This window comes from Trichoplax adhaerens, genomic scaffold (assembly GCF_000150275.1).
Source record: "Trichoplax adhaerens TRIADscaffold_24 genomic scaffold, whole genome shotgun sequence".
Classification (NCBI taxonomy): Eukaryota; Metazoa; Placozoa; class Uniplacotomia; order Trichoplacea; family Trichoplacidae; genus Trichoplax; species Trichoplax adhaerens.
This window is the reverse complement of record NW_002060965.1, coordinates 437,701-465,484: the sequence shown is the minus strand read 5'-3', so window position 1 is coordinate 465,484 and position 27,784 is coordinate 437,701. Positions and strand designations below refer to the sequence as shown.

The 27,784-nt window shown below is 33.0% G+C and overlaps 3 protein-coding genes across 3 annotated transcripts; all 3 read left to right on the top strand.

The window, feature by feature from the left end:
- Nucleotides 1–127: 127 nt before the first annotated feature.
- Nucleotides 128–2,740, top strand: TRIADDRAFT_32599 (uncharacterized protein; the record flags this gene model as incomplete). Its single annotated transcript, XM_002117434.1, has 1 exon — nt 128–2,740. A coding segment is annotated over one exon (2,613 nt), but the record flags the coding sequence as incomplete, so codon positions are not given.
- A 2,425-nt stretch (nt 2,741–5,165) lies between these two features.
- Nucleotides 5,166–8,034, top strand: TRIADDRAFT_61462 (uncharacterized protein; the record flags this gene model as incomplete). The annotated part of the gene is made up of 8 exons (XM_002117433.1): nt 5,166–5,234; nt 5,406–5,515; nt 6,544–6,615; nt 7,078–7,150; nt 7,297–7,419; nt 7,505–7,559; nt 7,654–7,775; nt 7,951–8,034. 8 exons carry the CDS (start codon nt 5,166–5,168, stop codon nt 8,032–8,034), a joined length of 708 nt encoding a protein of 235 aa, XP_002117469.1.
- A 5,598-nt stretch (nt 8,035–13,632) lies between these two features.
- On the top strand, nt 13,633–25,983 carry TRIADDRAFT_61461 (uncharacterized protein; the record flags this gene model as incomplete). Its single annotated transcript, XM_002117432.1, has 37 exons — nt 13,633–13,677; nt 13,811–13,860; nt 15,731–15,805; nt 15,907–15,935; nt 16,059–16,183; nt 16,301–16,391; nt 16,488–16,569; nt 17,791–17,938; nt 18,283–18,370; nt 18,466–18,493; nt 19,124–19,168; nt 19,263–19,308; nt 19,426–19,537; nt 19,629–19,699; nt 19,825–19,872; nt 20,022–20,109; nt 20,493–20,596; nt 21,024–21,170; nt 21,253–21,310; nt 21,454–21,478; nt 21,585–21,668; nt 21,788–21,896; nt 22,126–22,214; nt 22,337–22,389; nt 22,532–22,634; nt 22,752–22,828; nt 22,985–23,033; nt 23,404–23,441; nt 23,635–23,678; nt 23,839–23,927; nt 24,210–24,258; nt 24,375–24,432; nt 24,627–24,665; nt 24,798–24,836; nt 24,974–25,179; nt 25,480–25,602; nt 25,873–25,983. 37 exons carry the CDS (start codon nt 13,633–13,635, stop codon nt 25,981–25,983), a joined length of 2,865 nt encoding a protein of 954 aa, XP_002117468.1.
- Nucleotides 25,984–27,784: the final 1,801 nt, after the last annotated feature.

The window sequence follows — 27,784 nt, the reverse complement described above, 5'->3', positions numbered from 1 at the left end:
TCCTTGATAATGATTTACGATGGCATCTTTACAAATAAATTAAAATTAAAACTTGTTATACTAACAATTTTAACTTACTTTGTAAACTACTATACTTTTATAGCTAAGAGACGACGGATATGAAGAATTTTGTCAAGATTTTGTTGCTGCTTTACGCCATATTTTAATCGTTTTCAAGCAAGAAGCCGCTGTTGAAAGACTAATCGATTTTATTGCCAGATTTGCTACTGAAACAGTCGGCGACTACGAAAATGACGATGATCAAACTGCAATACAAGAGCGAAGCAATCAGTTTATGATATTTTTACTACAGTTTTTATTATCAATTAATCAAGCTCAGGATCGTGGAATACGCTATCGATCTTGTCAACTAGTCTGCAAATTACTCAATAATTTAAGTGAAGATGCGCAAATTGATGATGATTTGTATAACTTAATATACGAAGCCATGCTTGAAAGACTTTACGATAAAGTACCCGCTGTACGCATTCAAGCAGTTCGTGCAGTTGCTCGTCTACAAGATCCAACCGATGAAGACTGTATAGTGATCAAAAAATATATTGAATTAATTAGCAAGGATTCCAGTGCCGAAGTTCGCCGTGCTGTGCTTGCCAATATTGCAATCAATGCTCTTACTTTACCCGAAATTATTGAACGTACTAAAGATATCAAGGAAAGTGTACGACGTGTCGCCTATCAAGTCTTAGCTGAAAGAGTGGGTATTAAATCGTTGACAATTAATCAACGACTAGATTTATTAGAAAATGGCCTAAAAGATAGATCGAAAGGTATCCAACTCATCTGCAAGGGTAAACTATTGACAAATTGGTTAGTGAGTTTAGGCAGTAATGTCCTAGTACTATTACAACATTTAGACGTTGAAAATGCCACAAAGACAATTCAATCTGTGTTAAATATGCTCTTTATGGATATTCCATTGGAAGATTTAATCGCTCCACTTGTCAGCAATGATGCTAATGTCGTTGTTTATGGTAGAGCTAAGGTCCCCAAAGAAGACTCTGTAACTAGTGAAATAGTTCTTTATTGGCGCTGTTTAACACAGCATTTAAATAGTATCGAGAATCATGGCGAGGAATACTTAGATAAAATACTACCAGAATTATCGGTATTTTGCGAATATATTAAAAGGTTTATTGCTTTACCGTATGATAAGCAAGATGAAGAATCCACTATAACTCGTGCATTCATATTGGAACAGTTACTAATGCTTGCTGGAGTAATGGATTTAACTGATGAAGTTGGCAGGAAGAACTTTCGCAAACTTTTAAAAGAGCAAATGATGGCACTTAATTCACTACCAACTCTACTACCTGTTGTGATGGAACAATATCAGAAGCTATCACCAGATTGTAAAAATTATGTTTCCGAAATTACTGAAGTCATATCTGATATTCGTCAACCTCTGGTTTCTACAAGATTGAAATATTCTAAAGAGGAAATCCGACAAATGGAACTCAAGATTGCACGTTTACGAGTTAAAATAAATGAACTAAAAGAGAAATTAGAAGAATGTGTAGCTGAAGAAGATTTCAGCTCAGCAGGTGAAATAAAATCATCGATACAAGAACTGGAGGAACAGAAATCACAATTGAAAGATGATTGCGAAGCTACGGAGTTTGAAACAGTTATAGCTCAAGATGAAAATGAAGTTGTCTATCGTTGTCTGTCGATATTTAAAGAAATGCTTGCAAATGTAACAGAAATATCGACATCTGTACATCCAATTATTAACGATCTAATGGATTCTTTGATATTGCCCAGTGTACAAAATGAAGATCCAGTTATTCGCAAGGTTGCTGTTGAGTGCCTTAGTGTGTGTAGCATCATTAACAAGGAACGGGCTCGCATTCAATTAATATTATTCCTACAGATCATGCAAGTAGATCAATTAGAAGTGAGGCTAGTGGCACTGAAGGCTGTCTTTGACTTGCTACATGTTTTTGGATTTAAGATATGCAGCGAAAGTGACACAGAACAAACTTCGGACGGTAACCAACAAAATGGAGACGAGAATAACCTCAATACCTCCAGTAAATTGTTAGCGATTCTAACAAGTTTCTTAGATAATGAACTGGGCGAAATAAGACAAGTAGCAGCCGAGGGATTTGCCAAATTACTTCTATCGGGTCGATTATCTAGTCCGAAGCTGATCTCAAGGTTACTGTTACTGTGGTATAGTCCAACGTCCGAGGACGACTTACATCTAAGACATTGCTTAGGTGTTTTCTTTCAAGCCTTCGCTCTAAATAGCAATGAAAATCAGCAATGTCTACTGGATGCATTCTTTCCTACATTGCACACAATTGCTGATGCCCCTGATGATTCTGCTTTACGAGATATTGATGCGAATAATGTTGCAGAGTTAGTGACACATTTGACGTCATTACACATTTTCCAAGCTAATCAGGAACATCAAAAGGAAAAGCGGACAATAGAAAATCTGGTGAATGTCCATGACGATCTGGCTGTTAAGATTTGTAACGAGATTTTATCTGACCACGAAGGACCCTTACTTCGCGTGTGGTGTAAAATGCTTAATTCGCTTTCAATTGATAAATTAAATTCGCCAAATGTTAAAATATTAACTGACTTGGTATTGGAAGCGCTTGAAGTTGTAAACGATAAAATATGCCTTAAAGCCTTACAAAAATTTAAACAATGTCTACTGTCCAATAATACCGACGAAAACCAGGAGAACACGGAAGAAGGGGCAGATTAATTTTTGCGTTTTATTGATATGCAACGTCATCGTAACATTAGAAATCATTGATATCATTTATCTTCGAGATGATCTACTACCTAAATAAATCGTCTGGTTGTCTGTAGATTAGCATAACTGAAAAATCGCTCTATAATTAGAATACGATGTTGATGTAACGGTTGTTTTCTAATGCATTTAAGTAAGTGTTAAGAGTACAATCTCGTTTATACACGCATGAATTAGCGTTTCTTGCTACCTTACTTTTATAAATAATTATAACCATTAATATTCAGGTATATTATTGTTATTCTAGTGTATTATACTTTTAATCTTAAAGGAATAAATGATCATACTTATACCGAGGACTGCTGTGAATCGTTCCATCGTGCTTTAGTTTAAAATTTCAGTTTGCTGGCTGATTCGTGCAGTCAGTGGGTGCAATTTTTACGTTTTACAATTTTAAATGCTTGTACTGTAAGGGTTTATGCAGTACCTTAGTCAAATTTGCAACAATAATAACATTAAACTTGTAGATTACAGTATAATCAAGCAAAGAGATGTATAGCTTTATGATGGAAACCAAATCGTAAACTGTGCACCGATATAAGTATTAAATTCTTCACTTCCGATAATTCCACAGTTAGTTACTTTTGTTGGAACGAAACTATAATGACTGCCTGTAATCAGGTATCATGGCTACTGAAAACACAGATCCTAGCTTTGGCGCATATGCAGACCTTGTTGTTTGCAGTTATACTTAGAGTCTGTTTTTTCTAAAATAATTGCTTAAGCTAGCAACTGCGGCTACCCGAAGAAGTAAAAAGTTTGAGATTATTCACGCATTGGTCATACTTTCACTTGTAATAAATAATTGATTGCTAGGATAAATTTTAAAGATTTTTCGACTATATAGAAATCATATCTACAGTACAACTATTATACCTACAGCTGCTTCTATAGTGTTTTATTATGAGGTTTTAAGAGTTTGACCTCCTACCGTTGTACTAATCCAGGCATTTCCTTCATGAAAATAACAATTATATTTCGTATACGAGTGTGTAATTATAATGGTACTGTTAATAATTACCTTCACGTCGGTAATTATGTAATTATTTATTAATATTATTAATTAACTGTCTAAATGAAAATAATGCAAAGTCTGTAATTTATCCACGAATTAATATTCCTTTTGATGTGAAGCAGTGTTGATTACTTGAATATATTTCGGGATTTAAGTACTATAAAACTGCGTTAGTTCCGATGTGCCCATAATTTTCGCTTTTCAAAATAGCTTATTTGAATAGTAAAACCACAGATATATCACAAATAAATGTCAACTGCCTCCATTTAAGTCTGGGCGATATTCATGCCTTATAATAGGGCTGGAGTATAATTATAAATAACAGTTGTACAAAGTTTAGCGAATTTCAAATTTCAATCATCTTTACCGAACGTCTGATCAAAACAGGATCGTGTTTGCTATAATTCGCTTATACATTACGAAGAATCAGCTGCTATGTTAACCTGCTAAGTATTATAACGTACGACAGCATTGTAGCTCTGCTACAAGCTTCATAAATTTATTCACTGTTGTCTGATCCTTGAAACTTAAAATTGGTAAATGCTCAAGATCAAGCAATAGATTTTTCCTGGTGTGTTATCATGAAATCGATTGCGCTGTCAACCCGTCTAAATGCTTCTATCTACAAAATTGAAGAAGCTTGACACAGCTCAATCTAGCTAACTATTTCGTATTTTGCTCCAGATGGATATCTTACATTCATCTATTGCATTGTTTAAATTAGATACGGTTATGTAAAGTGGGCATTATTCTAACATAAAATACATTCAACTATATCATAATAGTATTATATTGTTTATAACCTTAGGGCTAAATGCTTATACATTTCAAATGAAAACTTTTCTGTTACAGAAGTATCCATGGCAACAACGCGATGCGCTTGCGTATAATATCTTGATCACAAAACGATTAGGTGACTAATTTCGGTTTATGGCTAATAACGTTAACTTGAAAAGGAGAGGTAGTCTTAAAGGTCTAAGTCATAAAATTCTATTAGGCCAAGTACCAATGCCGAAAATAAGATCATCATCGACAAAAGAGACAAGAATTAGGCGTTCATCAGTAAGTAAATTTGAAAATATTTCGATTGATAGAAGATTTAAAAATCAATGTTGGATTCGTCCTTCAAGATTATCAAAATGTTAATCGATCACGCTATAGTACTTGTCTGTCAGCGATCGGTTTGCCATTTAAATAAAGTCTCGATAGTCCTAAGTTTGTCGACATTTAATGCAGACTATAACTTAAGCACGGTAGATTTACTATCAGTAGATGAACTGGATATCGAGAATTTCATATTTAGTTGAGGACTTTTGTCAAAATTACGCTCTAACTATTGATCGCTAAAGCAATTTGACCATTATGACGATAATGATAGTTATTAGACCAGATAAGGGAGATATTCTCGTTCGAAAAAGTTACTTAGGTGATGTTAGTTACAATATTGAAGATGTTTAAATTGGGACATCCATTAAATTCCTGTCGATTATACACTGACATTAGTAACAAGATACTCTGATGATGTAAAATGGATTAATGAATACATATCTTGGAATAAGGACTGGCGTTGAATATAACGATATATACTTGTTCTTATTATAGCGTGATGATGAAAGTGCCGGCATCGAAAAGCCAGAATCATTTGTGTTTAAGTATTTAACGCTTGAGCAAACTCAAGCACTACTTGAACTAAATATTGATGTGTTACAGGAGTAAGTAAATGATTGATTGCTATCTATATCGTCATAAGTAAGATCCAATATTCCTATATAATGCTAATAATGAGCAATCTCTTGCGATACTAACGAGAGTGTTACCAAATTTTGCCTAGGAAAATGTCTGAATATTTACTTCTCGATGGCTACGAGACTTCCCTATCACAAGTAATCGTATTGGATTATTATGTAGCCGGATTATGATATCCTCTTCATGACCAGTAGCTAAAAAGATAAATTCTTTTAAAGCTATATCTATTGCCGCACAATCATTATAATTTAGTATTACTGATTGGTTATTATCAACATTTTGACAATTAGATACGCATAGACCTAGTTAATTCTATTAATTAAGCTAGAATGTAATATTGATTTTACAGTACCAAAATGATGGCCGTTATTATAATAATTAATAATTAATCAAGATAGTTTAACAGGGACACGAATGCAATAGAATTTCAGTAATGGCTTGGAATGTGTATACCGTAAAAAGTGATGAAAATTATAAGAAATGCCGAAAGCCGAAGCCAATAGTCAATTTTTAAAGTAAGAAAATTGTTCCATTTTTAAGATAGCTTACAATTAGATGCCAAAGCCTTATGATGGATGTTAGGATAGTACTATGTTCGACTCTAGCTTTTGATTCTTCCTTCCTTCTGGTGTAAAAATGTAGGCTGTATTTCAGGCACTGATAATTTGAAATATGACACAAAATTAATAGCGTAAGAATTAAAGACTATCATTTATGTCATTATGGATCGGCTATGTTATGCGATAATGATGTTTAAAACGGTGATAAAATATTTCAGTTTACAATACATGCAGTTATAACAGCGCGACCGGTTGTAGCCAAAACACTTTTATGAGAATATTTAGCGTCAGTTCTAAGATACGCTAGAACGATTATTTAGGGCAAAGGGTGAAGTTCATGATGACAAGAGTGATTACTATTAGGCTAAGGATGCATTTAATGATCAATAAATATTGAATAGTGTTTACCTTAACTAATGCTACGTTCGCTAAAGAGCAAGGCTTTTCTCCACAGCAAGGATCAGGGTTCTTTACCTTGCTGAAAGTATTACTGGAAAATATTCAAGGTAACTATTTTCAAAGCTTTTGCTGTAATCTATCTTCGTGTATTCTAGGAGTTGATTTTTCATTCTGATCGATAAGAAATTAATTATTTATCATTTACTACTACTATAAATTAGTGCTTGATATGTCGGGTACTATATCAAGCTTAGCTTTCAAATAGATTTTAGGAATATTGGTAATTTACTCCTCATGCTATCTTGAATTAATGTTCAATCTTCTCTTGACATTCTGTTTAGATAAAAAAATGAATTTTGAAGAAAATATGAAATATTTTAGACAGTTAATGTCAACAATAGGAGAAATATACAGTCCATTAAGCTGCTTTGATAATCAAAACAGTAAAGTAATTATCGACTACTTTATGACATCGTAAGTAGTCACAAAGAAATGCTACTTATGATATTCAATGAAGTGAGATTTAATTTATGTAATCTAACTTGCGATATCTTACAATTGTAAATTAGCCTTTATCAGCACTATAAGCTGTACAAGAATTTCTTTACTACAGATCAAGAGCAAGAGAACTTACATTTAGCGGTAAGTATACTGCACTTTATCTGGTTAAAAATCAGAATTTGATCACATAGCTACCATCCAATTACTTTATCGACTGCAGATGAATTTCATTCACAATTCAAATCATCATTATTTACGTTTTATTGAACTCATCCTATTTCTGGCAGTATGATATTGAACATCCGCCTATTTTGAATATCGACTATCCACTTCCAATGGATGAAGGTATCTCAGAACAAGTGCTACAGCTTGATGAGCAAGCAAAAGCTGAAGAAGCTGAAGCACAAAAGGTATAGGATCATATATTGTGTTACTCGGCGAATGTGCTATTCAGATTATTCCAGTAAAGTCTTATGCAGCTTCGTTAATTAATAGGCAAGGGAAGAGGCTGAATTACTAGCCGCTCAAATAGAAGAAGCCAAAGATGAAGGTATTGCTACATGGAAGGATTCCATCTGTTCTGTTTATGAAATAAAAAATTATTTTGTTGAATCATGGCAATAATACATTTAAATGAATGATAGGGACTGTAGAAGAGAATAAGCAAGACGAAGTTGAATTAGTCCCAGAAGAATCTACTTTGCCTCTAAAGGACGTGAAGGATTTAATTAAGACAGTAACCAATGACGTTTTAGATGGATTACAAGTAAGAATTATTGCCTTTCTGATCTTTCCCTTATGTTATTAGATAGTATAGTATGTAAATGTTAACCGTTAGATGCATTTCGGTATTGTGCTAGCTGCTAATTATAATACTTGTGTAGGGACAAGTGATACTTTTAAAAGTTATCCTTGATGCATTTTAAAATCTTTCTCATTAGGTTGATGTTAACCAGAAATTACGAGACCGTGAAGCTGTTATGCTTAATAAAATCAATCGTATCCAAAATTATTTAAGAAACTAATCAACTAAGGCAGCAGTAATTTCATTTTATGTATAAAATACTAACTATCATTATATGCTATGATTCGCTTGGAAAATTTCGTATCGTTACGAGTTGAGTACTTGAAATCAAAGGCGAGGAGAGAAGTTTCGATAGATGTTTCTGTCTTACCTCTTTTTAATTATCAATGATCAAACTTGTGTAGTAGCAATATAGACGTTGTTTAATGTCTGATATTTGCACTATTTGATAAACAGAGTTGTTCATATGGCGATTTGATAGATTGAATCTATTCTCGGTCATCTTCTATTTGTTTGTATATTATATATTGAATTGACAATGATGAATTTGTTGTAACTCCATTGTATAATACTATCCGTTTAGCGGTTAATCTCAAACTGTATAAAATACTTTCGAATTTTTATTCAAAGATGAGTCATCACTTTTAATCTACTTGGTATGCTAATGAAAGGTTTCCTTTTAGCGGTATCAGAGTTTTTATATTCGTAATTATAGCTATGAAAACAATAAAATCAACGTATCAGGAAGCAACTTCGGGAATACCTAAAACCCTTGTTGTTTATACGTGTTTATTATTATTAATCTATAATCTCGAATCGGTTGTTCCTTTTTTCAATGGGTGTTTGTACACGATTTTCGAGCTGGATTCTAATAGATTGTTGCATTGACTTACTCGACTAGAACAATATCATTTTCTACTGTTATTTTGATTAATAATGTGTAATTTACTGTAATAACTCGCCGACTTGTAGAAAATAAGCATGCAATAGTCGATATTAGTAGGCATATCAGAAATCCCTTCGAACAGTCCAAATGCTACAATGTCATATGACTTATATCCGTCATTGTGGTACGAAGTTAATCGAAATAGCTTTTAAGCATGATATGTCGACGATATTTTCGGCTTATTGACACATGTGGAATTTATGCATGTCATTACAAGTCCGCAGCAGATATAGCTTGAAGACTACGAACTTTAAACTTGCACAGATAAAAAGTAAACGATGAATTCCATCTTTAAGTAGCGCAGTTATAGTTACTACTAGCAACAAATTGAATCTGATTATAATATAGTCCTGTATACTGTATTATCTCAATTAATGATTGCAATTATTCAACATTATATACTCGTATACGCTTATAATTATACTATCATTATTCCTGCACAACGACGTTCGTGCATATCTGTCATAACGCGGTAAGTGGGAAGGTTTTAAATTCTTGTACTGTACTAAATCATGGACTACGAGATTGTATACCTAGCAGTGTCCTGCATTTGACTAAATATTTTGCCCTTTCGAAATTTTTACCCAATTATTTTGTCCACCACCTATCCGCCAGCACAAAAATCTAGTAGGCCATGACCAAGTACTGTACAGTGTTTTGTTTATAAAGAAAAACATGCCCCGTCCAATTCTTGTTCTAGTCGATGATACATGAGCAAGACTATTGTACGAGAGTATGTACAATGTACATTTATACACTAAGTAACCGCAGCATCCGTAATGTTGCGGATTGTTGGCAGCTACCAGATCATCCGCAAAGGTAAGAACTACACACGAAATGGTATACACAGCAGGTCTGTCTTTAAGAATGTCGTAGTTTTATAAATCAATAGAAAGACACTAAAACATTTCAAATAGATGCTGATCATTTCCCTATTACAATCCTATCGAGTCCGTGCCGAGTATACTATCACTTAAAGTATGGCCAGGTTATGTCGACTCTCCAATGGTCAACATGAAATCATCAATCACCGTCATCTGAGAAAATTATACAAGTATCAAGTACATCATGGGTATATTTAGGCTGACGTATTGTGCACTGCTCAATAATATAGGGAATTTCTAGTCGATTTTCCTTCAAATAAGACGGTAGATTGAAGAATGTTGGATTCTACGGCCATTGCAAATTGGCGCCGTGATGATTCTTAGCACACACCAAGAAGATCAGCAGATAGGATCGCAGTAACATAGCTACGATTGCCTTATTAATGGTCAGCATGAAATCGTCAATCACCGTCATCTGAGAAAATTGTGCAAGTGTCAAGTATATCATATCGGATATACGGCGCAAACAAGTTTCTATAATCCATATCAAGTATATCATGGGCATGTTTATTAAGCTGTCGTCTTGTGCACTGCTCAACAGTACAGTATAGCTAATTTTCTAGTCAGTTTTCCTTCAAAGTAGGACGGTAGATTGAGATTCTACGGCCATTGCAAATTGGCGCAGTGTTGCTTTAGTTAGCGTCTACTTTTCATTGAATAGTCAGCATAAAATAGTCAATCACTGTCATCTGAGAAAATTGTACGAGTATATCATGGGCATGTTTAAGCTGTTGTATTGTGCATTGCTCAATAATATAGGGAATTTCTAGTCGATTTTCCTTCAAAGTAGGACGGTAGATTGAGGAATGTTGGATTCTATGGCCATTGCAAATTGGCGCTGTGATGATTCTTAGCACACACCAAGAAGATCAGCAAATAGGATCGGAGTAACATAGCTACGATTACCTTATTAATGGTCAGCATGAAATCGTCAATCACCGTCATCTGAGAAAATTGTACAATAGGCCTGATCATTTTGCATAAATTTTTTTATACACTTCGTTTAAGCTGTCCTACTAATACATTAGACATGCATTGACATTGTACAAGTATATCATGGGCATGTTTAAGCTGTCGTATTGTGCACTGCTCAATAATATAGCGAATTTCTAGTCGATTTTCCTTCAAAGTAGGACGGTAGATGGAGGAATGTTGGATTCTATGGCCATTGCAAATTGGCGCTGTGATGATTCTTAGCACACACCAAGAAGATCAGCAAATAGGATCGCAGTAACATAGCTGCGATTGCCTTATTAATGGTCAGCATGAAATCGTCAATCACCGTCATCTGAGAAAATTGTACAAGTATATCATGGGCATGTTTAAGCTGTTGTATTGTGCATTGCTCAATAATATAGGGAATTTCTAGTCGATTTTCCTTCAAAGTAGGACGGTAGATTGAGGAATGTTGGATTCTATGGCCATTGCAAATTGGCGCTGTGATGATTCTTAGCACACACCAAGAAGATCAGCAAATAGGATCGCAGTAACATAGCTGCGATTGCCTTATTAATGGTCAGCATGAAATCGTCAATCACCGTCATCTGAGAAAATTGTACAAGTATATCATGGGCATGTTTAAGCTATCGTATTGTGCATTGCTCAATAATATAGGGAATTTCTAGTCGATTTTCCTTCAAAGCAGGACCGTAGATGGAGGAATGTTGGATTTCTACGGCCATTGCAAATTGGCGCAATCCTCCTTTCGGATTCTCTCTCCAGTTGACGTCAACTAAGCATTCAACGTGCGTCATTTTGTTGGATCGTGACCGCTGATGATAGGCACAGTATGGGAATCAACGTCGAGAGTGGACTTTGTATAGTGCTTGATACTGAATAGAACACATAACACGCTTATGGTACCAACACAACTGGATTGTATTCAAATTGCGCCTCTCTCTCGCCATACTGTTCTCATAGATATTGACTGCGGCATTATGCTCTACCCTGCCAGTGCAGCTACTGTTGTAGTGACACCTGTCAGCAAGACACGCAGCTCAAAGAGTCGTTAAACGGACCGAACCTACCCCCAACTGGGTACGATAGTGGTGTCAATCGCCTGTTAAGTCAATATCAACAAGGCACGTCATCCCTAGTAGGTTGACTTGACTCGTTCATTGGCAACGTTGGCAGTGAAAATGGCGACCGCCACTGGTTTTAGGCAACGTCCAAGCAGTAGCAAAAGTCATTTAACCTCTTTTCCAAAGACTATACCCTATCAAGGTTATTCTGCTGCAATAAGGTAAAAGTAATTGCTAACTGGAATCATTTTATGCGGTAAATTCGACACCAATGTCATGATCGAGTATGGGATTCAAGAGGAAAAGCCAATTAATCATTGAGATATTCCAGTCATTCAGTGACTCCTTTGCCTAGTTCAATCAGCCTCGTCATTTTCTAGTTTAAATTCTTTCTAAGAGGATTCATTTTTTTTATCCACGTGTGTAGAAAAGTAAGGCAATCGACTGCTGTAGTAGATGCTTTCATCCATTTCCATAAGAGTTTAAAAGATGGCAGTATTGCTTCAACAGCAACAGTACACTTCGATCGATCAAGAATTGACTATGCCGTGGTCTAACGTTCTTGCTCAGTGATGGCCTCTGTAGTTGATTGATGCATACGTATGTCCTATCTTGCTGTGGTGTAGGTGTCGTTGTTAGGTAATCGATTAGTTTCAGGAATTGTAGAGTAGCCAATAATTAGCGTAAGGGGAGAAAGATTGCCTTAGCAACGCTAACTTACAGTTAATTAGCGACTTGATTAATAGTAAATTAGAACTTCAGATAGTTCATCAGAATCGAGCTGGATGTAACATTGATAAATGAATGTATCGAGGATTGTCTATACCCTATATTAAAAATAATGTTACAAATTAGATGGAGAAGGGTGGATTGCAGGTACCTCAGGTCTCTAAGCAGACTAATCGTCTAGCCAGCAATAGTATACAGGACTGTAGTCATTAACAGGTAGCTAAATGTTCCAATTCGGTTCCAATCAAAGGCCACTAATGTAGTATAGTAAAATGCGTTTCGATGATAGTCTACTGATGGCAACTAACAGTAATGAACATGATGAAAGTTCTGATGAGATAGTTTATCCAAATTGAGCAAAGAATCATGTTGACAAATAAATATAATGATAGCACCTGGTATGCTATAGATTATGTCAACATAGCTTCAAAAATATCTAGATAGGACAGCCAGTCAGAATTGAGCAATACTTGATATGGATGTAAATGATGATGGATGATGGCACCTGCTATAGTGTACACTCCCTGTACTGTAAAGATTGTATGACGTTAGTTGCATGCACATCAAAATAGGAGAGTTGATCAGAAATGATGATATTGTGAATTTACGTTGAAATTGTACTACAATAAATAATTATGATCGATATTGATGATACTTTATTATTACAATTGCAAAAAGTTAATATGATGAAATAGTTAAATGAAACGATTATCGAATTTGAACTAGATAACACATTGATAAGTCATGAACAGTAGGCTAGCACCTGCTACAATATATCATTATCCACTGCTTGAACATTCGTTCTAGACTACATGAAGATCGAACGGTTTATCACAATTGACCTATAGTGTGCATGATATTGATAAGTCATGGTTGTGCGTAGCATACCAGTATGCATTTCATGAACACTAATTCTAAACTAGGTAAGAAATCAATTTGCAGACATGCACGATGATACGCAGACTAATCATCTATATAGTACTGTATTAATCATACTTTACAAGTACGAGTATCTTTATTTTGTCTGCTAACGGTGGGTTCGTATTGAGGTTTTGCTGGAATAAAAAAACTGGTAGATATCGATGATGGTACTACTAGATATTAATAACAAAAATGCAAGTAATTAAAACCATGAATGTTAGAATGAGGCGGCTTATTAAAACTGAGTCGATAGATGATGATAGAGTACGCTATGCTGCAAGACTGCATGACCATTCACAATTAACTAAGATACGGGCATGGAACAGTTTATCGATCGAGCTTTACAGTATATGACATTGATAGTAAGTAATGATTGAATCTAGCGTATGTAACCATGCACATTACGTAAATATTGACTATAAGCTGAACGAAGAAGTACTTTACAGTTATGTGTAGTCTAATACAAATGTCTCGTCCATACCAAAATTTCAACAGAATCGAAATAGATCTCAAGGATGGCAATTTAGTATGGGTAGAAATTGCAAGTATGTAGTTAACATTTTAAGGTGCAATCTAGCCAATTGACAAGGTTGATCTAATTGAAAGATACTTTGGATAACGAAAATTTCTTAGCTGATAAACTTACTCATTAAGAATTCAAAGCCGGACAGTGTATTGGAAATGAGCTAGACATTACATCGATAAATGATGATGGTATCTGGTACATCCAGATGTGACATTGATCACGATCAACATTAGTCGTCGGTTGATAAATAAATAAGTGTAATTGATTGTTGTTGCGTGATTGCAATTCCAGGAATCGGCTATATGTCTTTTATTAGCTTAACTTTCACGTCCTTAATATTTATCCGCCTACGATACTAGCCATTAATTTGCAACTTTTTTTAGAGCTAGTAAATGTTGATGAGATTTAGCAGAAATTAACATGATAAATGCAGTAATGCATAGTAAATGTACCTGATACTACAGTATGTGCAAATAAATGTTATCAATCTTACTTAGGAATGTATGATTCCTGTTAGCGTATTTCGGTAAACCAATTATACTATAGGTTAATGATTAAGTAGCATAATAGAGTCAAGGTAGATATCGATGTTTGCACTTGTAATCTATTTGTAATATAAGAAGTTAACTGGGACTGTCTGACTAATCTAGAGTTGTGCATAATGTTTACTAGCTAAAATATTTATAAACAATTACTTATTAATGCTGCTCGTTTATAACGCTTATTTTCATTAGAATCAGTTATACTTTAGATTTACTATCAGGCTATTTACTACAACCACAGTAGAGATTAATGATCTTATTGGTATCTGTAAGCAATATAAGCAGTTAACCTGAACGGCACGGATAATGACTGCTCTGAGTGGCGCCGTTCCATCGATCATTTATAAGCATCATTTATAGCCTGAGTGTACTAGAGTGCTGTATTCGCCCATCGTAGATTAATTATACTAGCAGTTCTTTACAACCAAGCTAGATATTGTATCGATGATCATGGTACAGTAATGGTAAATACTTTGCATGAAAGCATTCAATATCTGCTGTTAATCTTCGGTTATATGCTGTACTATGCAGTTAAATTATTAATTTTTGAATTCATTACATCAGAGCATGATCATCTACTGTATATGATGAATAATTTCGTTTCTTGTTGATTTTTAACGAATATAGTAACGCTCGACTACGAAAAATACAATCCATTATTGCTATCAACAATTTTAGCGACAATAACTCAAATCCGATTGATGGAATACTCTGCATATTAGGTACAGTCTTAGATTCACAATAAATTTAGAGCGCTATGGAAATGATAACAACAGGTCATGTACAGTATGTAATGTATTAACTACTGATAAGTTTATTTACACCAGGTGCGCATTTGCAAGCCTTATGTCAATAACACATACTAGATATTCTGTCGTAGTTTAGTTACTTAATGATTAAAATTTTAGTCTGAGAGTTGTATTGATTGATACTATTTAAATCACATGGTATATAGCTAATTTCTGAATTATATTATTGTGCTAATAATGTTATAATTCTTCAAAAATAAATATTTGGCGATAACCATGTCTGGGCTGTGGACAAACCAAAATTAACAGGTGTTGATGGCAAGTAAGTCGATAGATTCATATCAGTTGAATTCACAATTGCGTAGAATAGTCAATTAATAAGAAAGCCAGCATAGCAGCATTTCTTTATTGATACGTTATAAGTGGCATTAGTGTAATTCTATAGTTTGAAGCAAGTGCAAAGAGTGGATACGTTTCTGTATTCTACTTTTCGACAATCTTTTCTGAATGTAATAATGTTTACTGATATTTTGCAGTCAAGAAATATACCTTCAACATTATTCATTTTACTAATGTTTTTACATTTATATCATTGCAGTTACAATGAAGGCACCAGACAACTAGTCAATTACATATTGTTTGATTACTGCTATACCATCAAGGATTTAGCAAAGTAAAATTACTGATTTCTTAGTATCATATTCTCTATTATAAATAATTATTGCAATTTAACATTTCGTAATTTGGTTTGCTAAAATATACATCGCCGTTTAGCATTAGAATTCCTGAAGAAATATTAGAGGGTAAGTCTTACGAATTTTATAAATTTTCTGAAATTTCTAGTCGAAAGAGTAATCATTACGTAATTTTCATGCATATTGTCCAAAATCCACTAATCTATTTTATTACTTTTTCTGCTGCACCAGATGTTGTCATTTTTGTCAAAGAAGATTGTGTCCATGTCTATTGCAATGCAAAAAATTATGAATATCTCATGCCCTATATTATCCATTGGAGAAATCTTCAGCTATATTGTTTATCTGAGTTGCAAGTAAGTAGTCAATAATATATATTTTATAATTGTTTTATATAACACTAATGATGACCATTATGAGCAAAAATGCAATCAGGTACATTGTATTTACACTGCTTACGCATGATTTTACAGTATGAAGATGATGAGGTAGCTGAAGAATATAAAATATGTAGTTTTATTGACATGGTAGGGGATTCTCGTCGAATCGGTATACCGTATGAAGGTATGCAAGCTTCGATTTAGATTTCTAAAGAGCTTTATAAGTTCTAATGTACTATTAAGACCGCTTATTTGATATTGCTGATATATATCTTATTAGGGAAAAAACCTTTAGATCCATTTGTTTTTGAATCATGGCCACTAATTCAAGCATATGCATATGAAGGAATCCGTGAAGGAGGGTAAATTGACGCCCTTATAGTTTTGAATGATATGCTATTGCGATTTGATCATGGAATTATTATAAAACCGAAAGCATACTGACAGTAATTGTGGTAGCCGTGTATTATAAGATTTGAATTGCCTGGGCATTTTCTTACTAACAAAATAACTAATTATTGCCTAAATTATGATAAAGGCGGGGATTTTTTACTATGGACCGCAAGGTTTGTGATTAATCGAAATGGTTGCATTACTTGGGTCTCTTGTATATATGAAGATAGAGTAGCACTAATAATTATGTTATCCGCCAATTTATGCTTCTTTGTCTTGTTTCTTTATGAATTAGTTAGTTGACGTGACACTTAGTCTCGAAAAGGAAGTGTACAATGTGATTGACTCAGTTCATCTGGAGATATTAATGTCAAAGGTTTTATACTTTTGTCAATTTTCTTACCGTAATTAATGTTGGATACAATAGCTTAAGATGCCGAAAATTTTACAAATGATACTTTTGTGCACTCTCAGCAATTGCCTCGATTTGAGCAGCTATGGTCCACTTTGTTGTCTAAGATTAAACTACTAGGGTGGGTAAAGATGTGGTGTTTATTACATTATTATTAACCAATTGTTAAATGATATCATTAGGCAAATTTAATTTTTTAATTGTGAAATTAATTTAGGAGCTCGACTGATACTTTAACTGAAAGCTCTTTATGTGAGGTAGGTTTATGAATATCGTGCTATGGTGTATTGGCAACTTGACGCCTCTCAGTGAAAGTCATAAATAAAACGTTATCTTAAGGCGTTCTAATTTGACTTTGTATTTATGTGTGAGGTATATTAGAACATATGGGCTAATTTTAAACTAATTTCATAAGATATTGGAATAACATGTAAAAAGGAATACTCCTTTCTCTGACGGCACGAAAGTATTTAAATTAATTCTTTAGCCTAGAATTTAAGTCCATTCTTGAATATATTACAATTGTATCTACTGAGGATTAAACAATGCCAACTTGTTATTCTCTACCGTGCAATTGGGCTAAGAAAAATGTAATATATAATTAATATTCGATAGCCTTTTAGGACCTACTACGATTACGGATGCCTTGGCAATACATCTTTACTTGACCAGTTTAGTATTAAAGAATTTTTATGTATAATATCTATATTTGATATCCTACTTAAGCCTACTAAATGTGTAGATAACCAGTTGACTTGATATGCTAATGATGTTGTAGAAGTGTAGCAGATTGGGGACGACCATTTGTTCAGTTCGGTAACCGCTTAACAAATTTAGCGTTAAAGAACGGATTTGAATCTAAGGATGTCATTAAACACGGCGAAAGTATTAATCGATGTGATGAAAGAAACAATATCTTATACATGGTAAGACTGATTGATATAGTGACTGACTTTTCGATGAAATAATACGTACGCATAAATGGCAACAATTCTTTGATGTGAGCTAAGAGGAGTATATTTGAAATTTTGAAATTTCAAGATTAAATACACCTTATGGTTATAGAATATATTATAGCCATCAGCGTGATTCAAAGATACTTTAATATATTGAATAGTGTACTTGACTCCATTTTAATCATTTCATGCAGAGGGTACCACTACAAAATGATTTAAGACATACACTGTAGACAAGAATGATTTAATGCTTCGCCAGTAAGAATTTATGATATATTGTTGGGGTTACTTTTTAATTATTATAATTCTTTCAGATCTGTAAAGCTATAGACCCCCGAACAAAGTTAATTTGTATCAGAACGTACTTTTTATCTCGATGTTATGTGCCGCACGGTACAGCAGGTAAGCAGTTGTGATTATAATTACAATTACCGATATTAGTTTAAAAAAAGTATTTCTATATAAAATTTGATTCATATAACAATTTAAATCAATAGATAAGAAAGACATTAATAAAGATGCCAGGTTAGGTTTTAGTGTAGAGAAATGTCAATACGTAATACTTCTTCATTTCCATAATTATAAAATTTTATATGATAATTCAAGAAATTGATATATATTCTTCGTAAATAAATTTCTTTTCTTATCTTTGAAGATTCCTTCATTCTTTGTACCACATTTGCATTGGAGTAATTCATGAAGCAATCAATACTTATACCCGATGTTTAAACGTGGAAAAGGTCGCCTAAGTATTTCTCGAAATTAGGCTAATTCTATTTTATTGTTCAACTGTTATCGTCATTTTATAATGATTGACTCGAAAAATGGTCTTACAGCAATGAAGACGTGTTTGAAATATCGAGTAACCGTGTATGTATTTTCCACACGGTGTTTAGGCACGCGAAGTTGTCATACAGAACATGCATCTTTTATTGCAAGAAAAGCATCTCGATCAATCTGCCTATACCAAACTATTACCGTTAGAGTAAGAGACTCATGACCAACACTTTGTTACTATACATAAAATTATTAATAGCTGCGAACATTAAATGAGTTACTTAAAGTTTGTGTCGAAAAGTACTGTGTACCCATTATTGCCATAAGAATGACCATCGATCAGCGCTGTTAATCGTCTTTGTATGATTTTTTTATTAGAAAGCACGTGGAGTTCCATATTGAATGTTACGACAACTATGGCAGGTTAGATATTAAGCGATGATATACATTTCTATATTTGGATACCATAGACTTTAGCTTCGATTCATAACTAATGAAATGATTATTTATTGGTTAGGAGTATTCATATTTCTAATCAGGAGCACTACCATCGCATAAAACTGGTTGGTTAAGAACTGTCAGTTTGTTTAAATAGTTAATAAAAGAATTACTACGTTGCGTTAAATCGAACATTCCCGATGTATTGACTTTGAAAAGTAATAGAATAATAATCACGACAGGCTTACGTTGCAATAACCGATATACCGAGTCTCAATAATTCAAGTACAACTTTAGGATCTGTGGCTTTTGCTGAAACCTTTGTCGATTCCGTAGTTAGAGTGTATAATTCCGGTAAAGATTTTTTAATTTATTGCTTTGTAGTTCATATTATATAATAATCTTTCAACGATTTATACTCACGATTAATCTCTTTGACATCTAGATAATAAAATATCATGGAAAGGAAAACACCTAATATTAACTAGAAATGTCCCAAAATATTTTTTTCATCCTGTACGTGGAAAAGTTGGTTATTTAATACTGTGTGATTTTCACGAATACCTTAAAATTTATCTCTCTACAGCCAAATATTTACTTTCGTATAATTGTCTTACATACAATATGTTTTGCTTCTTAAGGATTCGACAGAAGAGAAATCGTTTAATGAGATTAAAGAATTATTACAGGTTTAGCATTGCTTCATAGAAATTTCTTTGAAACTAGATTATATTCTGGCCATTAACGTTCTGTCAGATCAGCGATACAGCAAACTCTATGTAAGACTAGCGACTAAAAGTATTTAAGAATAATGAAAAATTTTATTTTGTGCAAGTAGACTGAAAACCGTAACTGGGGTAAGAAGTTGGCCTTAATGGAAAATGTTCCTTTTGTATGGGATATCGCAAATGTTTACTTGAATGAAGGTAAGATTTGCAGTAATAATAATATCTAAGGTACGATTGTAAAATGATCAAAAATCTATTTTAGGGTAAACTTACAGCCACGAAATTTATAACATTGAAGCTGTAATTTTTCTGTCAGGAATAGGTTTTCATACTGTATTGTAATAAAAATTTTAAAAAGGAGTACGAATTTTATGATTGGAAATAAAGTTATAGTTTTATTACTACAATGATAATATTATTCTACTTACACAAATCTTGATAAGAGGTTGTGTATTTTACTTGCAGTTTTGGTTGCGCGCTGCTATTTTAGATTTTAAGTAGTAGTGATATGATTCAATTTGTAACAACTTTTAACGTTGATATTTATAAAACTATTAAGCGTCATTGTATCATCCTCTTAGAGCAAGTCATCATATTTGAGCGATGTATTATTATCATCTGTAAAAATTTTGGAACATTGGTATTGTCGCTAAACGAAATTGAGGCGATCAAGTTATTCGATGGAGTAAGTTAAGAAATGTAATATCTAGATTTTTTAATATTTGAATAATGTAATGCATTTATGATAAATGTACTTCCACTTAGATGCGTTTATTAGTAATAGAATTCGAATTTTAATTGCATAAATGGACATGTTAAATATATTAAACGTGATGAAAGAATCAGGCTACTAATAAATACTTATACAGGTTGTATAGCGCTTACGTCATCAGCTCATTGATTAGTGAATTTTAGATTAAATCTATATGTACCTGTAAAGAATTGCTGTCATTTTATCTTTCTTACACATAAATTTAAATTAAAAATACGATCAATCTTGGATCACACACTTTAAATCAACGTCTATACCATTATTCTGACACTTGTAGGTATTTTATATCCGCATGCGCATGCTTTTATTATTTATTAATTGGATTTATTTTTTTCGGTAGGACTCAACCAGTACAGTTGCAATTTTGTTGATTAAATGTAAAAGTTCGTTACTTCATCATTTACCGATACCATTCATACATGATAATTTGGAATATATCTTTGCATTACCACCGAAAAGTAAAGCACGCCGGGAGTTTTATAATAAGGTCTGGCTGTACCTGGAATTGTGAATTATTTTTAAAATGTTAACCAATTAATTTTCTGCTGTCTCAAATTCTTACCATAAAGGTTTTGAATTCATGGAATTCGACGATGTCTTCGCGACCTCAAGTAGAAATAATGAAAGGTTAGTCATTGCAAATATGCAATAAATAGCTATCGTCTAAGAATTAAGTAATAGTGTCATTAGTGAAACGTTTCATGTAATCGTAGGATATGCTTGATGTATTATATTAAGCCATTCTAATTTATTTAATCGTTACTCCGTAGATTTACAGCAAAAGATAAGAAATGTGTAAGTATGGAGTAAACCATTTGGTTTTGATGCAGAAATTGAATTGTTTTTTTATAGTTGTTGAGTAGTTATGTTGCTAATTAAATTTTTGCTCGAAATTAAATAGGTACGACTTTTTGCAAAGTAGTTTGAATGTAGCTGGTAACAGTGTTTATCAGAATGCTGCTCAAAGATTATACGACTTTGCCAGGTAAATCGAAGCAATATGACATAACTTAATAGCGTGAGGTTTGTTGATAGTTAATTAGTGTTATATTAAGACAACGGAAATTGATTTTATCGTATTATTACACTATTATGTGCTTTTAGCTTTTGGCCTATTTTTGAATTCTGTAACTGTGCCACTAATATCAAAGAAGATGATATAGCATTATTGCAGTCTAGCAATCCACAGCAAGTAATGGAAGACACTGCCGAAGTATGTTTTATCTAAGCGAACTTAAAATTACATTATCCATCTAATGGAAATTATTTAAATTGTAACACTATTTTAAGTATTCACCATTGATATGAACGTAAGGTTATGTACTCTAAATCCATCATTGACTATGTTAATTCCTGGATTTCACTTATATTTATGTTTATGACCGTATCAGCTACTGACTATATGTCCTTTCGATTATGATTTCATGAATCTTTAAAACTAGATCATCATCACTGTAATCACTGGCATTCCTGGTTGTGGAAAGGAAAGTTTATGTACTTCATTAACTTCCCTAGCTAAAGAGAACAATAGGTATTCGCTATCCACTCATATAATTCTACAAAATTAAAGTTTGTGTTTTATATTATACAAAAAATAGAATAGTGTAGTTACTTAATTAATATTTAAAGTTGATTATTATTAATACGTTATAGGTGGATGGTATTGCGTCAATCGATTAACGACTTGAATACTTTCAAAGGAGAAAGTAATGTCAAATATTGAATATCGTATAGTGAAAAATATTCTTTAATAATTGATATAATGCCTTTATAACATACTAACGGGAACATTTGCTAAAGAGTATGTTACTAATTAATACGGATGCGCTATGCGTTTACTGGTTACAGAACTTCAGGAAAGGTTAAGTAATCTGATTAGCAAACACAAGAACTCTCGTTCATCGCGTCTATCTACTGGTAGAAGGATTAGGCTGCTTTTGGAGACGTCAGGGTTAGTTTGTTATACCCGAGTTTAAAATGTGCACTAATTAAAATGATTTATAATTTAAAAAAATGGACGTACATTCTGTATTTAATAACAACTGATTTTTCTTATTTTCACTGGTAGATTCACTGACATTGTCGATGTTATTCAAGCAATATTATCTCATCCAGATAAGACTTTAACTAAAAACCTGCGCATCGGTTAGCTAAGTTTACTCATGCGTGTATGCTAAATTGATTATAGTATAGTTAGTAGGAGTTACTAAGGGAAAATTAGTTACTGCTTGTGCGTATCAACTGTTTTTCGAAGGTATTATACCGCTGAGTGATACTCTTGCCGTCATTTCTTCTATTTAGGCGCCGTAACTGCGTGTCTTGATCATCAGAATTGCTTTATGGAGGGGAAGTAAGTGAGATAATGAAAGACTTTCACCTAATGATCGCAGTACTGGTAGAATCTTAAATAATACCTGATTTTCGCAGTAATTTTATTTGTTTCTCTTACACCGTTACTATGCGTATCAAGCCAGAATTGTAATAATAATTTGTAGCCTTTACACTTTTACATTTGAAACTCAATTTGCTATAGAATTAGATTGCACTTTTTTAAGGTTTCTTGATTTTATAACTGCTCCTCAATTTTTTAATTTTTGTATCATTCTTTTCTATTTAAGCCATATATTTATACAGTATGTAGCGTCAACTTACATGTGATTAACTGCGTTGTTGTGATCTTATCCTTACTAACTTAAAACAATGAACGTTTAACTTTGCAGAACTATGATGCCAAAATTGTTGGAGTTTTGTGCAACGGGTAAAAGGGCTTGTATATAATGCATATCTTTAGAGCTATGTTGACTGCTGTGTCGATTATTGTAGCTAAATCGTGTTGTTATAAAATTTATTGGGTACAGTATTGGTATCACTTGAGATTAGCAATAAGTGCTCTTGTATTAAAATTCTCGTTCTATGATATGATAATGTCAGGACGTTATTTTATCCTTTAGGATTAGTCAATAACATTGTCTTTCATGATGGCTTCGAGCAAAAAGTAAGGCATTTGTATTTTACAAATTTTGAAGAATTTGTGAAATTATTGCTTCTCCGAATTGACTAAAATTTTTACGCGACAATTTTTTACTTAGAAAGATCAATCATCTTAAATAACAGCATCCCTAATATTCTTCACACGTAAAATTAAAATTTTGTAGGATGAAGATATGTTGCAAATACAGAAATTAATTAGAACTTTAAATGTTGATGTTGCCTTTATTGCTGCTCGAAGTGGAAAAATTACGAGGTAAAATTACTATGGTGCCGAGATTTTGAATCAAGTACTGTTTATCATTGTTCTTCGCTCAAACTTATTTACTAATTGGACCGCTTTTAATTGCTTATAAACCGGATCTAGGAGTTCAGACATCGATTTGATTATTAGTGAAAATACGTTTAGCCAAGCCTCTCTAGCTCGGAAGCGATTATTACTTTATCCTGATATGTAAATTCTCCGGATTGAATAGCTGTAATAGTGCTGTGATTTAAAGCTGAAATTTGTTTAATTAAAAATAATTACTCTGACTAGATCTATCGGTGCTTTTGCCTCTGGTCAAACTCTACCTGCAGTAACTGAGGTTAAGATTTATATCTCTTGAGAAAAGTGATGGATTTTGGAATGCTTCTATTAATGCTGCAAGAGGTTTATTCTATTATTTAATTTTAATTAATTCTTATTTGTGGGTGTATTTAGCACTTTTTGAAATTCAATTTACCGTTGGATAAAGCCAAAATATTGAAACAATGTAAAGGTTGGTTTGAAAAATTGTAATTACAGTACGCGGTTAAATTTATTTTGTAAGTCGCAAAATTAAATTAACGGAAACATACCTGCCAATTATTGAAAGCATGGCGTTGCCGTTTTAAGCCACCATATTTTCGTCCGTGCGTATAAATTTTTATAATCATTGTGATTCATATCAATGAATTACTATTGACACTGTAGACCTTAGGGATCGCAATTCCTCTACTATCAACAATCAAGGTATAGATGACTTAGGATGAAATAATATTTTACATCTTGCATTCTATATGAATGCTCTAATATCTTGAAAGAAATGATAACATTAATATTATTAACTTTACTAAACTTATTAAGTAAATGTCTTTATTTTAGGCAAAATTTATCATATTCGCGGCTTGACTGAACTAATTGGTATGTAGCGGAGCTTTTGAAAATTAATGTCTTGTATTATATTTTACTTCCAAATAGTATGTAAAATATCTTCTTGCCAAACAACATGCCAATGCTTATTTAATAAAATAATTAAATTATTGAACTACCTGATTTAGATGTAACTGGTTATCATGAGATCGATTGTTGCCCTTATAGTCAAAAAGTAGTAATGCAATCTGTTGGTCATTTACCTACACCACCTAAGCCATCTGGGGCTGCACAAAATATGCAAGAAAATGCATCTAAATCATTTATGATATTTAGCGGTACCGGATTAGACGAAGGCCGATTAAAACAATGGCTGACAGGCTGTAGGCCGGCGGTAGGTCTAGTAGTAATATAGCTCTACTGAGAAATGTTGCAGCATTGTACATAAATATGACATCACCTGAAATTTAATGTACGACGTGATCCCATACATTCGATGTTGCAATTTCTTGCATCAATTTGTACAAAATTGATCACAAATGCATGGCTTTAATATGTATAACGATTGGTATTTTTTGGGCGTTTTTACCTATAGTTTTTATTTTTCAAACATATCGAAGAAAACAGATTACATTATAGTAATTAAATAACCTGCGATGCTTCTATTCATCGAGTTTTTGTCGGCTTTTACTAGAAACCGAAAAAAAAAGTATTAAGGACGAAAGAGTCGTTAACATCTGGAGAGGTACAAAAAATTCGTAATGAATTAAAGGCAAAACCATTGCCTGCTGGATGTTTTTATAATGGATTACAGTATGTTAGTATGGACGGTACGAAGACGAATCAGCACCCTTGTATCCTTATCTATTTTTTTACTTTGAAAGTGCACATTGTTGATTGAATTTAGTTAATAAAAATTTAAAGTATTATCGGTAAATGTGAGTAATTTGTGTTCTAAACGCGATTTATTTACATTTACGCGAATTATTGAGTACTCTTATGGTACATCACATAGTAAGCTATTAGCAAATAGATTTGATCTACCGAAATAGTTGATCATGTCTAAATATTTCATCCTTACATCAAGCAATTACTAGATTTTGAACAGCGCATTGAAGAATATCTCAAGAATATAAATGCAAGAATAGAAGAGCAGAATCGACGAATTGACGCAATTCCGGAAGAAGCATTATTTTAATATCTACTGCAGTAGTATTGGATTGATTATGGCCTCTAGAGATCTACAATGATGTTATTGCATCCTAATATGTATATTAAATTAGCAAAGGTAAAATATTAATGGATGGTGTTACAATACTTTATTGACCATTAGTCATGCTAACTTTCGTAGATATTCTAGCATTTTAAGCAATAGCCAATTTGATCGGACATTTAATACGCCAATCTTATCACTGCTACAAAATCCTACTATATTGTATTGATTTCTATGGCAGTAATATCTTACAGTAAACATTAGCACTTTTTATCCTTTCAAATTTTATTTACTGTTTAAAAATGATATACTCGTAAATTCCATACTATAAACAAGTAAAAACAGATGTCTCATTCCATTAGTTAAAAACATTGTGAAGTATAAATTTAACTTTAGTGTAATGTGATGATACCCAACTAAATTACCAATACGTATATTATATCATTATTTTTTCGTCGATATTGTTTACATTGTAACGTTAATGTAATTTATTGCTGTTTCATGAAGCTTACTGAGAGAAGGTAGCCACTGCCCATGAATCTATTTGTTAATTATGATATGCTAATAGCAGTATTGCTGTATATCTCAATAATCTCTTCCGCTATGCTTGATATGCACATATATACAATAATCGATTATTCTTTAGCCCTATCTATGCCCAGTGATCAAGCTGCTGTATGTTCATTATTTTATTGCCTGTCAAATTAATCTCATTATGTATGTCTAATTATTTAATTGATAGTTGAGATTAACTTCGTCGATAGTTTCATGAACAGTCATGGTAGAGTTGATATGAAAGTTAATAAAATATTTGAATAAATTACTAATATTCATTGTAGCTCTTTGCAAAGCAAGAGGTTAAGAAATTGAGAAAACTTGTTAAGTTAGCAAATAACACTGTGATGATTTGATGGCATCTTGTACTATTTTAGTTTAGTACAATCATTTCGATTAAGTGAATTGTAATTATAGGTATTACTTCTTGCGTCAGCCGGGTGATTACGAATGTTTTTGTAATATACGACGTAGATAGCGAAGGAGTTACTAAAATAGAGAAATTTGATCTAGCGGATTGTAAAATAATTCTATTGACAGCAGTCACCTTACTGTGGTTAATACTATAACTTTGATTTCGGTAACTCTATTTCTGACATGGAAAGCTTGTAACCATGTTATCATTCGTGCTATATCAACCTTTTCAGAAACCCAATAAATCGCCCGATCAACGCTGATGTGAAACGTGTGTAAAAATATTACCTACTTTGCAGCGGCTACGCTGTGATTGAATAACTTATAAGCTAGATTGTTTTATGAGCCGATTAATAGTTTACGTAAGATTAACTTATTTCTATCACCTAATCAATACCAATGTGAAAAGTGTAGGTTGAAAAACATCGCCTACATAGTGGCGGTTATGCTGTAGTTGTATATAAGGTATATATTATTTACGCATATTAATTGATTATCTATTTTGAAAGCAAATGAAAGTGATATGTTGTATGATTGATCAATTATGCTTGGACTAATAAAATGGTTTTTGCCGTTACATCTTAGCTACTGTACAGGTGTGCTATCGAATTTAGGATAGATAAATTATAGACTACGTTTTTATGTTGTATGATTGATCAATTATGCTTGGACTAATAAAATGGTTTTTACCGTTACATCTTAGCTACTGTACAGGTGTGCTATCAAATTTAGGATAGATAAATTATAGACTACGTTTTAATGCATAGTTAGGATGGATATTTGATATGATCGTATCCTACCATAAAAGTTCGGGGCA